Source organism: Pogoniulus pusillus, chromosome 3 (genome assembly GCF_015220805.1).
Source record: "Pogoniulus pusillus isolate bPogPus1 chromosome 3, bPogPus1.pri, whole genome shotgun sequence".
Classification (NCBI taxonomy): domain Eukaryota; kingdom Metazoa; phylum Chordata; class Aves; order Piciformes; family Lybiidae; genus Pogoniulus; species Pogoniulus pusillus.
The window spans coordinates 24,971,183-24,983,634 of NC_087266.1; the positions used below are offsets into that span (position 1 = coordinate 24,971,183).

Genomic DNA, 12,452 nt, shown 5'->3' on the forward strand with positions numbered 1-12,452 from the left:
AATTGTATCTTCTTCTGCAAATCTTTCCTTAGCAATTGGAACTGTGTCAGAGGTTATATAAACTGCATTTCCAGCTGCTGTTGCTTTTTCAGTCCTACTGTAAACTTATTGGACAAGTGCATGAAGTCAGTTCTATGCCAGAGGTATGTAACAAACTGCAAAGTCTTACACTGAAAATACCACATTACTTTCATGTTCTTATTTTTATTTCCGTGGATGCACACCAAAGATTTAACTATTTCACCCTGAATAGAAATTTGCTGACAAACCCTTCAATAAAGCAGCATCTGCATTAAAACACAATCACTATGTTGGGGGTTTTATAACTGACTGTACATTCAGAGACTGCCATCTTTTATACATTCACTCTCCAAGGATCACTAAAGTCAGTGGTAGCAAACTAGAATGATGTATGAAATCTTCAGTCACATGCTTTGCATGCAAGGAAGGCTCACACTGTATGAACACCTGCAAGTGATTTATTTTTATTTAAATGGAGGCCTTCATTTTTAGGGAGAAGGAGACTTTTTCACTCAGTGTCATTGTCCTAGATCATAACTGATGCTGTCTGAACTTTGTGGAGGCAGTTAGACCAGGAGCACTTGTTAGCATGACAATATCAAAATCATTTGGTAAATTAATCTTAATATGGATGCAAAATTAGGGGTTGTGCTGGAATAATATGTTGCAATTTCCAGTCATACAGACTGTCTCAGTTGTATCAGCATTATAGTAGAAATACCTCCAGTGAGTTTTGGCAAACAGCTGTTAAATAGTTTTGCATCCACTTATATTTGAGCAAGCAGAAGCGTGCAGTGTAGAACTACTTTATATTTTGACTGCAGATATACTCCCTGATCTTGTTCTCTGGACAAATAAGTAAAAATTAGTTTACTGTTATTATTGAAAGAGTATTAAATCTATTTTTTAAATATCAGTGACTAAGTACCTTGATGACATAAGTTCTTATAGTTCTATGATTTTTACAAGCTTTCTTCTTTAAATGTTTTTGATACAACACCCTGTCACTTTTGACGCAAATAGCTGTCTGGTTTTAGATAAATCTATGTATTTTACTTTAAAACACCAGAACAATACTGCTAGTCAAGCTTCTTTTCAGCAATTGCATAAAATATGTAATACTTTAAAATATCTTTGAAGTGATCACTTTAAGTTAAATGACCACACTTCAAGGAAAGAGAGTAAAATAGCTAAATTTGGTCTAGCTAAATTGCACATACTTTGAAGTATTGAGGAGTAGAATTTACTGTAGAACAAAATTTCTAGTACTAAGGTGTGTTTTTTTACCATTTCTAGTAGTTTACAGATTCTCTGTAAATGGAAATGGTTTGTTTTACCAGATGTTCTGTCGCAGGTATAGGAGTACTTGGTCTTAAGCAACTGTTCTGAACGCAGGCTCATAATGTGCTCGAGCTGTTCTCTTTTAAGAGAAGATAGGGCCATAGTCTTAGAGTACTACAAATATTAGAAGTATTTTGTGGTCTCTATAAGAGGATTGATTTCTTTAGTTCATAGTTATGGTTTTGTTAGATTGTTATAAATAAACTGAGAAATAATAACATGAGGGATAGCTGTTTCGCCATAAAATTCACATATTTTGCTGGAGCCACAAACTAATATTTAAAAGAAGTTCCACTGTTGGCTAGTGTGACTGGTTATTTTTAGCATGTATGAGAATGGAAAGGCAGATCTTTAGAAATTAACTGTTCACTTTTGAATTACTTATCTTTTTTTTTTTCACATATTAATTTGTCAGGCTAACAAAAGGTTATGCAATTCCTGTTCATCTCTTAATCAGATCAGATCCTGCAGGTGCTTTGCAAATTAATAACAACATTACTGCTAGGAAAAATACACTTTCATAAACTTTTCCAATACAATATGAAAAAGTAACAGGAGCAAGAAATAAAGGATTGATTGAGATAGATTGTGTGGTCCTGCTCTGGCAGGGGGGTTGAACTCGATCATCTCTTTGGGTCCCTTCCAACCCCTAACATCCTGTGATGCTGTGATTAGATGTGCTTTTGCATTTTAGCAAGCCTGAAGGAAGCACACAGCTTAACAATCTGTAGCTTGTGATTTCTCTATATTGTGCAGAGCACAGAAATCAAGAAATGCCCTTATGTTAAAATGGGGTCTTTTCCATAATGTGTGCATCCAACATAGTAGTAAGAATAGAGCTGAGATACCTGCTCCCTGTGGTGCCTGTGGAGAATGAAGATACTCATCTCTCATCTTTCTCCTTGGAACAGCTGTTAAATATGTCAAGAGAACTGAGTGAGTTGAAGAAAAATCTTAAGGATGCTACTGCAGCAATCGCAGCTGAGCCTCTGGCAACAGAGTCTGAGCCCACATTCAATTCGACAGAAGCAGCTATTCAGTCCATGCTGGAGTGCTTGAAAAACAATGAACTCGTTAAAGCCGTCCGACAAATAAGAGAATGCAGGCAAGTTTTGCTACGTGGCTCATATTAGACTTTCGTGCTGTTAGAGAAGTATGTGCTTATTGCCTTCCTCACTTTCTGCTAAGCAGAATGTGCTGAGTCAGCATAATTGATTCGTTTCTACAGGGAGGAATTGATATTGTTAACTTTTGCAGGGGGACACTACAAGTAGCAGTATCAAGTCAGTGAAACAAGCATATGCTTGCAACTTTTAAGATGTTTAATTACATTGTATAGATCAAAAATACTTTTTTGAGGCTGGTAAAAATCTTAAAGCTAATCCTTGAGTACTGTGTCCAGTTCTGGGCCCCTCAATTCAAGAGAGATGTTGAGGTGCTGGAATGTGTCCAGAGAAGGGCAACAAAGCTGGTGAAGGGCCTGGAACACAAACCCTATGAGGAGAGGCTGAGGGAGCTGAGGTTGTTTAGCCTGGAGAAGAGGAGGCTCAGGGGTGACCTCACTGCTGCCTACAACTACCTGAAGGGGCATTGTAGCCGGGTGGGGATTGGCCTCTTCTCCCAGGCAACCAGCAACAGAACAAGGGGACACAGTCTCAAGTTGTGCCGGGGTAGGTACAGGCTGGATGTTAGGAGGAAGTTCTTGCCAGAGAGAGTGATTGGCATTGGAATGGGCTGCCCAGGGAGGTGGTGGAGGCACCGTCCCTGGAAGTGCTCAAGGAACAGACTGTATGAGGCACTTAGTGCCATGATCTGGTTGACTGGATAGGGCTGGGTGCTAGGTTGGACTGGATGATCTTGGAGGTCTCTTCCAACCTGGTTGATGCTATGATTCTATGATCTCTTAGAGGTGTATGTCACTGTCACTAGCATCAGCTGGCATTCAGCCCAGTCTCACTTTCAATTAGTTGAATGAGTACTCTTCAGATACAGATATTTTTTTTAGATAATAGGAATTATGCTTTCATGTGGTTTCAGTGCCTGATACCCAAGTCTGAGTAACAAATGAGTACTATGAAACAGTGAGTTCCTTTCAGAATCAGTTCTCCTTTTACTCATAAACCCATAATGATATGCACATTCTTTTCCTGTTTGCAGGATTTTGTGGCCCAATGATATCTTTGGAAGTAGCTCTGATGATGAAGTCCAGACACTGCTGAACATCTACTTCCGGCACCAAACCCTGGGTCAGACAGGCACCTACGCACTGGTGGGCTCCAACCAGAGCCTGACTGAAATCTGTACCAAATTGATGGAACTGAATATTGAGATCCGAGACATGATTCGCAGAGCTCAGAGCTACCGGGTCATCAATACTTTTCTTCCGGACTCCAGCGTTTCTGGCACAAGTCTCTGACAGGACTCTTGTGTCCTCTTTCAAGCTGGGAGTGCTGCCCTGTTGGAGTGAGGTGGCTCAATGCCTTCTCAGCCTTTCAAAGGTTTGGTCAAACTGTACTCACTCTTGTTACACTTAGGATTTCTTCTAAAAAGATATGGGCTGAACTTCAAATGTGTAGCAATACTGTAAGGACAAAGGTAGCATAGAGCACCTGGGACAACATCCTTTGTTCTCTGTTGCACAAAAATCAGTTAGCATTTCACTGATCAAATGCAACTCACTACTGAAGAAGTGACATCCATTGCATACCAAAGCCTACTACACTGAACAATACTTCCTTTATAGCAAATTAATTTTAGGTTGGCAAAAGTGCAATGTTTCCTTCACAAAGTAATATTTTTTGTTTAAAAAAAAAGAAAAGAAAAAAAAAAAGGCAAAAAACCAAAACACAACTTGTACATTTTTTCCTTTTTTCCTCTTATTTGGTTGAGTGATAGATGGGCAGAATGAAGCTGGCCACAGAAGCTCGCGGATTTGTTGGTCAAAAGCTGAGAGCCTGTGTATATGACGTAAACTGTACATGGACTACAGTTCAATCTACACTGTAATTTGAATATGATTACTGGATCTTAAAACAACGAGCTGCTATGAAGTACATTTCCTAATGTTACTAGGCTACTGTCTCTGAAGGTACTGGATCATATTGCAGAGGTCTGTTCTTAGCTCCCCCCCCAAGCATCATGAATGGTCTTGGGAGAGGGGTGTTTGTGTTTTTTTTTAAAGGACCTTGGCTGCTTTTTACTAGAGGGTTGCTTTTATGAATATATTTATACTATTAAAGGATGGTTGATCTAATTTAACTTGCCATTTTGTAGGAGAAAGTCCCATCACAGAGTCAAATCTTTGGAACTATTATGCATGCGTATTTTTATTTAATATAAAAATTTGAGTATAAAAAGTTAAAATATTAATGTGAAATGCAAGTTCTCATGTTAAGTTTCTTTAAAGAGATGTCTTATTTTATTTGTAATGTATATATAAAAGTCATACTTGTACTTTTTTTTTCCTTACATTTAACTGCTGTCCAGTGTTAAATGTATGCATGTAAATCTGTTGCACATCTGAGACACTTCTATTCTGACAACTATGTAACTTATTCACGCTGTAAATACACTTAACCGTTTTTGTGAAGTAACTTTGGTTGCTATTTGGATCAGTACATCCATTTAACTAAAATATAAAACTCATATATGGTCACAGCAGAGTATGTGCCTGTTGTGAAGATTGTGTGCTTCTCTAAATCTATATATACTGTTGCAAATGGTATTGCAGAATCAGTGAATGGTCTGGGTTGGAAGGGACCTTCAAAGGTCATGTAGTCCAATCCCCTCTGCAGCAAGCAGGGACATCTTCAACTTGATCAGCTTGCCCAGAGCCCTGTCAAGCCTCACTTGGAATATCTCCAGGGATGGGCTCCCTACCACCTCCTCAGGCAACCTGTTCCAGTGTTCCACAACCCGTATAGTAAAGAGCCTGTTCCTAACACCTGGTCTAAATCTGCTCTGAAGCCATTGCCCCTTGTCCTATCACCACAGGACTTTGTAAAAAGTTTCTCTCCAGCCTTCTTGTAGGCCACTTCAGGTATTGGAAGGCTGCTATTAGGTCCCCCCAGAGCCTTCTCCTCTCCAGGCTGAACAATCCCAGTTCTTTCAGCCTGTCTTTGTAGCAGAGGTGCTCCAACCCCGTGATCATTTTTGTGACACTCCTCTGGCCCTGCTCTATCAGGTCCCTGTCCTTCCTGTATTGAGGGCCCCACGCCTGGACACAATACTCCAGGTGAGGCCTCACTAGAGCAGAGAGCAAAGTGGCATAATCACCTCTCTGGATCTGCTGGCAACTCATCTTTTGATGCAGCCCAGGATGTACATTACCTTGTGGAAAGCATCTGAGGCACAAGCCTGTATGCAAAATGGAGGTATAGAGACACGTTTTACTTTTTTTGAGACACATTAAGTCTAAAGAATTCACTGCAGGCACAGGTACTGTAGCTCAGAAAGCTTTTCCCCTTCTCACTGGGGAAATGTTGAGCTTACACTTTGCCTGCATGTCTTACAGACAATCTTACGGCATACAGCCTTTGATTATCAAATTCCTGTGGATTTTTAATATATGACAGAGGCACCAGGAAGAGATGCTCACAGATGCATTTACCCCAGACTTCATGCTCCAGAGTATTTACAGCTTCAACAGTAGTTGAGTGACTCAAAGCAGCACTTGCTATCAGTTTTCATTTTAGCATTCCCTAAAGGCAGGCTTAGAACCTGCTTCCTTTAGGAAATCTAATAGTTTTCTTCCAGGTAGCTCCATCTTGCTAGGATGAAAGAGGAAAGTCTAAGGGGTAACAAACTAGTGCAAACTTTTACTGAACTTTATTCACAGCATATATTCATCAAAGTTAGTTTCTTTATAAATACAAGAGTCTTTATCCATTATCCAATGCCAGGTCAAAAGCCTAAAGTCAAAACATTGAAAGAGACTGACAAAATACAAAGTGCAAAGTGCAGAACAGAAGAGGGCACACAGATCAAACAACGTATTTGAAGCTGTAAGTGCTGTCACAGGACAGCCTTTTGCCTTTGCAGCGGCCACAAAGTTCTTGGCGATGAGGTCTCTTGAGGTCAATGTGTCTTTTTGTCTGAGGGCAGGAACACCGGGTCTTGGAACAGGTCTTTAAAAAATAAAAGACAGTAATAGATCAAAGCTGCTTGCTTCAGGTTAGACATTTAGCTTTCCTTAATCACAGTAATAACATCTGGGCTGATAGTCTTAAGAGCTTATGTAGTAAGAACCCTCTGGAGTTAAGATGCAAGAGCCTTCTCATCTGGAAGGACAAAACCCTACCCTGTGTGTAGCTAGGCATAACATAAACAAAGTCATTCATATAGGCCATCTGCAAGAGGAGATTGCATCTTTCCCAAGTCATGTTTCCATATAGTCAATCACAGTTTACAATTGCTTTATCTGACAAATTACATAAAGCCTGGCAGATTTGCCAGGATGTAGAAATTGAGAACTTGCCTGGCACTGGATTGCTTCCACTCGGTAAGGATTAAAGCCCTTTTGGCATTTGCGACAGAGCTGCTTGAAGTACACCTGGAAAAAAATCCAGACTCTCAGTTATTATAGAGACCTACTCCAGGGGTTCGGTACAGGTACCTACATTTGTGCCAAAACATTGCTGTGTCACAGACTTGGTGCCACTCTTACAAGTCTCAGGAGCAAGAAACTACCTTGTTGCTTCCAGAAATGCACCACACGTACGCACTCTCCCATCTGGTCTTGCAGTCTTTACAGTGGAAATAGCCATACTTCTGCTCCAAAAACTGCCGAGAAAGGAGAGTTCACTCAGCAGCGCTCAGTGCTACCCCACCAGCCAGCCCAGCTCCCCCATCACACGGCCAGCTTTCACAGGCAGGAGGCGACACTGCTGCAGGGGCAGCAGAACGGCCTGGGGACAGCCAAGCTGAGGCTCGCTAGAGCAGGAAACAGCAGCCAGGGGGAGGACCACTGCGTCTTTTGCTGCTCAGAGCGCCGACTTCTCGATTCTCAGCTGGCCCCCTCACCCCCTCCTTGCCCAGAGCTAGCTGCCCTAGGCCCCAGCTTCTCCTCAGGCCCCGGCGCCCCAGCATTGCACCTGGAAGGGACCCCACCGTCTGGGGTCAGTAGCGTTCTCCCGTGCTTTCTCCGAAGCCTCCTCACTCGGCACAACAGCCTCCTCCTGGCCATCCTGCTGCTCTCCGCTACCATCCTCTTCTTTTCGCTTCTCGGGAGTCGTTTCAGACGCCTTGTCCTTCTGAGGTCCAGCGGTGTCAGGCAGCGTGAAGAACCGGCCGTTGGCCACGGGGGAGTAGAGGGCAAGGGTCCGGAGGGCAGAGGGGCGGCCGACAGGCAGCGTGCGCGGCCCCAGCGAGCACTGCACGGCGGCGTCGGTCCGCAGGCTCACCTGCACGCCCACCTCCTTCGTGCTGGCCCGCTGTAGCCGCGGCGTCGGCCCGGGGCTCACCTGCGACAGGAGGGCCTGGAGCTGGCTCTGGCGGAAGCTGTCTAGGTAGTCAGACGGCCTGGGAGTGAAAGGCCCCCCGAGGAAGGGGCTGATGCCACTGCTCTTACTCTGCTTCCAGCTGGGCTGCTTCACCGGTGGGTCCCTGCTGCGGCTCGGCGTGAAGCTGCCTCTGAAGCTCTGATACATGCCGAAAGGGTGATACACAAAGCTCTCCATGAACATAGCCGCGGAAAAGTTATCTCAGGTTGTCTCCCTGGCCTGCTTTTATCTTATCTGCAGAGTGGCTTCTAATTGCTGCTAATTGATGGGGAAATTGGCCCCAGCCCTGCGGAGCTAGCTGGGGGCAGGGAGGGCTAAAAGCTTGCCCTCGCCTCAGACCCCAGAGCTTTTCCGTGATGGCTGAGCTGAAGCAGGAGCGGATTATGTGACCAAGCATTCAGTATGGCCACACACAACACGAAGTCACTGTTCGAGCCATCACACAGTGGATTTCCCTTCCTTACCTCACTAAGGTCTTTGTAGGAGGTAAAGGCCTCTAGAAGGCCAGCCTGCAGCTGTGCCACCTGCACACACAGGCCTGCTCTGACTGCTCTGCTTCTGAGGACCTGCATGGGTCGTTTTGGATAGGAAATGCAAACGCACATGACTAGAAGCTGCAATAACAAGCGTAGGGTTGAACAGACTTAGCTATTTGTGTAGCTGTAAATCGGGGAAGATCCTGACAGTTGTATAAGCTCTGAGAAGTAATCGATGCCCAGAAAGTGGCACGTCTCTGCAAGGCGCTGTACAAATGAATAGATGCGATTCAACCATAGTGGGGACAGCCACAGATTCCTATAGTGAGGAGGAGCCTGTTTGCTCACAGCTCCTTCAGTCTGTACTCTTAAAAGGAGGAAAAGGGAGGTTGAAAGGGGGTGGAAACTAGCAAAGCCTAGATAAACTGGGTACCCCACAGACAACTGAGCAAAGAATGCAGGCAATTGTGCGTCTGAAAAGAAGTCTTTATCGGTATTAAAAGTTCTCAGCATCCCCATTGCTCTCTGCCTTAGAGACTGTCCATAGGCAGCTTCTCTGTCAACAGGACTGGTTTAGGAAGAGATGTAATATACTTCAGTTTGTACAACATTCAAGAGGGAAAACACTTATACCAGGAAAAGTGGCTTAATACCTGTATAATTAAATACATTTCAGCAACACAAGCACTTACATGTTATGCTAATAGTCCTTCTGTAATTACATCACTTTAGTTCAGTTTTAAGGTACTATTGCTAAATATTTCTTTAGAGCCTGCAGAATCCCCTAAATGTCAGAGCCTGCTGTGATGTGAAACAATTTATTTGCATGACTCTTCACCACCTTTATAAAAACATTGCATTACAAAATGCCAACAAGATAGGGGGTAGAGAAGAGCTGCTGTGGGTGATGTCTTTAACATTCACAGTGTATTTGAGGAAGATCCTTCCAAGTGTCTAAAATCATTAAGAAATCACATTTTAACAAAAAACAGAAGCTGAGATTCAGGAAACACATTTATCATAGTTACAAGCAAGATAGTCCAAGGCTCCATATTGTGCTTGGGTTTTCCAAGCACTGTCTCTGTCACCTCAAAGCAAAAACTGGGTCTCAAGATGACCAAGTTAAAACTTGGGACTGCAGCATGGCTGCAAAAATATTAAGTTGGTAGGTGGTGTTAGTAGGGGGGTGAAGATTAATTCGCAATCTACATGCCATCCTGCAGTACAGGGGTATGGCTTCCTCTGGAATGCTTCCCAGAACAGTGCAAGATTTCATATTAAAGAAGTTCATTGGAAGAAAGAGGGTCATAGAAAAATTATTGTATGAGGAGACACTGAAGAATGTAACATTGAGTAAGTAGGTGGGGTGATAAAACTGTAAAATAAGGACTAGTATGGAGACACAGGAAGAAACCTCCTTATAACACAAGAGCAGATGACCATCCAGCTAAAATGGAAGGTGACTAACTCAAAACTGGTGACAGGAAGATATTTTGACCCAATTTGAAGTTATGTTATGGGCTCATTGCTGGGATCAAGAACTTAACAAAAGTCAAAATAGGATTGGACAGCTATGTGGAGGGTAATAATAGTCTCTTTATTATAGCATACTAATGTCATGTATGTATGCCTACAAAACTGCCTAAAAAGATGAGGTCAAAATCTCCAGAGGCACTGACACTCCATCACAGTACTGCTGCTCACTGTATGACTTCTGGAGATTTTTTTCTCGGGACATCTGTGTCAACTGCTATTATATGGTAAAATGGACTAGGCCTACCTTGGATACTTCATTTCTCATGTATACAGAATCGTAGAATGGTTCAGGCTGGAAGGCATCTTTAATGGTCAACTAGTCCACCCCCCTCCTTACAGTGAGCAGGAGCATCTTTACCTACATCAGATCCTTCAGAGCTCCGACCAACCTGACCCGGAATGTTAATCTTTCCAAGGATAGGGCTTCTACCACCTCCTCGGGCAACCTGTGCCAGTGTTTCACCATCATCATTGAAAGAAAAAATAATCTCCCGTTATATACGGAGATATGGAGATAAAGATATATGGGATGTCGTTATACAAGGGCATGTGAAGATAAGCAGGTGGTTGACACTTGTCTCGCAATACGAAAAGGAAGTGTCCTGAGCCATCTACGCTGGAAGTGAAGGCTTTTACAGCCCAGACCGCGCTATCACGCCCGCGTTGTGCCGTCCCGCACCGCCCCGAGCCTACGCCTTGCTGGGGGCTGGGGAAGACGGCGCAGGGCCCGGGCCGGCGGCGGACGTTGCGCCGCCTTCTTCCCGTGACGGGAGAGGCGGGGACGACGGCGGCTCGGGAGCGCACAGCGCCCGGGAGGGTTGTTGGCGCCAAGCTTTGAACGGAGCGGCTGGGCTGCCGCGGGAGGCGCCGGTCGGTGAGGCCGCACCGCCCCTTCCTCCTTCCTCAGCGCTTCTTGGCTGCGGAGGCTGCGCCCGCCCCGCGCCTCAGGCAGTGCTGCGGCCACTGAGGGGCCGAAGGGAGGTAAACATTCTGCGTGTGGCTCTGCCTGGCCCTGGGAGCTACCCCTTCGTACGGGGGGCGTCCCTGCTCCCCACGGCGGGGTGGTGTTCTGCACTGCGCTCCTCGCAGCCTGCCGGGGAACGTGGGGGCTGTGGCTCTGCGGCCCGTCGGCCCCGTGGGGTGCCCTGGTGACGGCTTCACAGGCAGTGTCCCGCGGCCATGGCTGCCCCGCAGGAGCTTTCGGAACAGGAAGCAGCGTGGTTAGGTTGCTTCTTGGTTTGAAATACATTTCTGAGATACTGTTTTGGGTTTTTGGCTTTTTTTTGTGGTGGGGGGCTGTTGACTTTCTGTCACAGTGCGATCTTTGACCTTATTTTACATGCCGGCCTACCCCATCGTTTGGGCAGGGCAGTGTGTGTAAAGCAGCCGTCGCATGGGGAAACTGCTGATTTCACAGCGGAAATAACTAATGCATGAGGGTAACCCAAAGCGTCAGCGGCGGTCTTAGTCCTGGCAAATTGGCAAAGGCTGCTCCACTAAAGAACAACTTTAGATCGAATTCTTGGCACATAAATTGCAATGTTTGTGATGCAGTGTGTGTGTATACACTCATAGTATATATTCTAATGTCTAGTAATGAGCGTGAATTTTTTAATTCATGCTTTAAATACCTCAGGCGTGTATTTTTTTGATACAATCAACTTTCTGTCTTGATTTCCCCCCCCCCCCCCTGCCATTTCTGCAGTCTGTGGTGTAACTTTTTATGCTCTTGTCTGTTGTTTTCATGGCGTGTTCATTATTGCAGTGTTTGAAAACACACATACACACACACCACAGTCCTAAAGCTAAACAGGTTGGGTTAATAGGTACCTAGCAAAAGATGCAAGAAAGCAGGATTAAGACTTGCAGGCCCATGATATCAAGGTATATGAAAGTGTTCTCTTACTTTCTTCTCAGGCTTTTCCAAAACTCCTCTGGTAATGTCGTGGGTCAGAAAATGGCTTACAAACCTGTGGAAAGACCGACTTTCTTTGAAATATTTAAGGCAGATTGCAGTGAATCAGGTACACCTCTACAGTAAATCATTTTTGTTAGGATTTCTTTCTGGACATTGCTGGTTTATATGTATCTGCTGTACACTGTATATTCCATCTAAAAGAGTTGTGCAACTTGGTAGCAGCTCTGCTTGCTCCAGGTCTGCATTCAATAATATCTGTTTTCAGCATCTGTCTACATTTTATTTCATTTTTTTTTTCAAAATGTGTGTTCAGTTGTGGGGAGAGTTTTTTGTACTGATTTTTTCGCTGTGGCTTCCTTGTGCACCTACATGCAGGCCGGATTTAGTCTTTTGCCAAATGCACCTGTAGTCATATGATTTATTAACATTAAAAGGGACCTGTTTAACTTGACATTCTGAGTAGAATAAGAGATAAAATAAAAGCCAGATGCATAATTTTAAACAACTTGGATATTTATCTGTTCTTTGAGTAGTTTTGTTAATGGTGTAAGAGTTTGAGCTGGTATCCTTGTATACTTTGTGGGTGTTAGAATTCAAAGCTAGCTAGAAACAAAAATATGACAATGAAAGGAGCAATTAATTTTGCTGCTGGCGTTTATA

At 44.0% G+C, this 12,452-nt stretch overlaps 3 protein-coding genes across 4 annotated transcripts in view; 2 read left to right on the forward strand and 1 right to left on the reverse strand.

The window, feature by feature from the left end:
• Nucleotides 1-5,022, forward strand: part of FRY (FRY microtubule binding protein) — a 211,660-nt gene extending 206,638 nt beyond the window's left edge. For both annotated transcript variants that reach the window (XM_064172809.1, XM_064172802.1), the window contains 3 exons: nucleotides 33-143; nucleotides 2,274-2,467; nucleotides 3,520-5,022. In XM_064172809.1, the coding sequence (XP_064028879.1) occupies nucleotides 33-143; nucleotides 2,274-2,467; nucleotides 3,520-3,778 (564 nt within the window). In that variant the 3' untranslated portion in view covers nucleotides 3,779-5,022. The remainder of the gene's footprint in view (nucleotides 1-32; nucleotides 144-2,273; nucleotides 2,468-3,519) is intronic.
• Nucleotides 5,023-6,167: 1,145 nt separating this feature from the next.
• On the reverse strand, nucleotides 6,168-8,071 carry ZAR1L (zygote arrest 1 like). Its single transcript, XM_064172788.1, has 4 exons — nucleotides 7,455-8,071; nucleotides 7,051-7,143; nucleotides 6,839-6,913; nucleotides 6,168-6,488 (listed from the first exon to the last, which is right to left on the reverse strand). Exons 1-4 carry the CDS (start codon nucleotides 8,043-8,045, stop codon nucleotides 6,345-6,347), a joined length of 903 nt encoding a protein of 300 aa, XP_064028858.1. The 5' UTR covers nucleotides 8,046-8,071; the 3' UTR covers nucleotides 6,168-6,344.
• A 3,724-nt stretch (nucleotides 8,072-11,795) lies between these two features.
• Nucleotides 11,796-12,452, forward strand: part of BRCA2 (BRCA2 DNA repair associated) — a 42,320-nt gene continuing 41,663 nt past the window's right edge. The window contains 1 exon segment of the mRNA XM_064172838.1: nucleotides 11,796-11,898. Within this exon segment, the coding sequence (XP_064028908.1) occupies nucleotides 11,832-11,898 (67 nt within the window). The 5' untranslated portion in view covers nucleotides 11,796-11,831.

Excerpts from the sequence above, each read along its gene's own strand:
- ZAR1L (XM_064172788.1), bottom strand. The coding sequence starts at position 8,045 with ATGTTCATGGAGAGCTTTGTGTATCACCCTTTCGGCATGTATCAGAGC. Across the intron at positions 7,144-7,454 it reads GACGGTGGGGTCCCTTCCAG|TTTTTGGAGCAGAAGTATGG; the intron begins GTGCAATGCTGG and ends CTTTCTCGGCAG. Across the intron at positions 6,914-7,050 it reads GCATTTCTGGAAGCAACAAG|GTGTACTTCAAGCAGCTCTG; the intron begins GTAGTTTCTTGC and ends ATTTTTTTCCAG.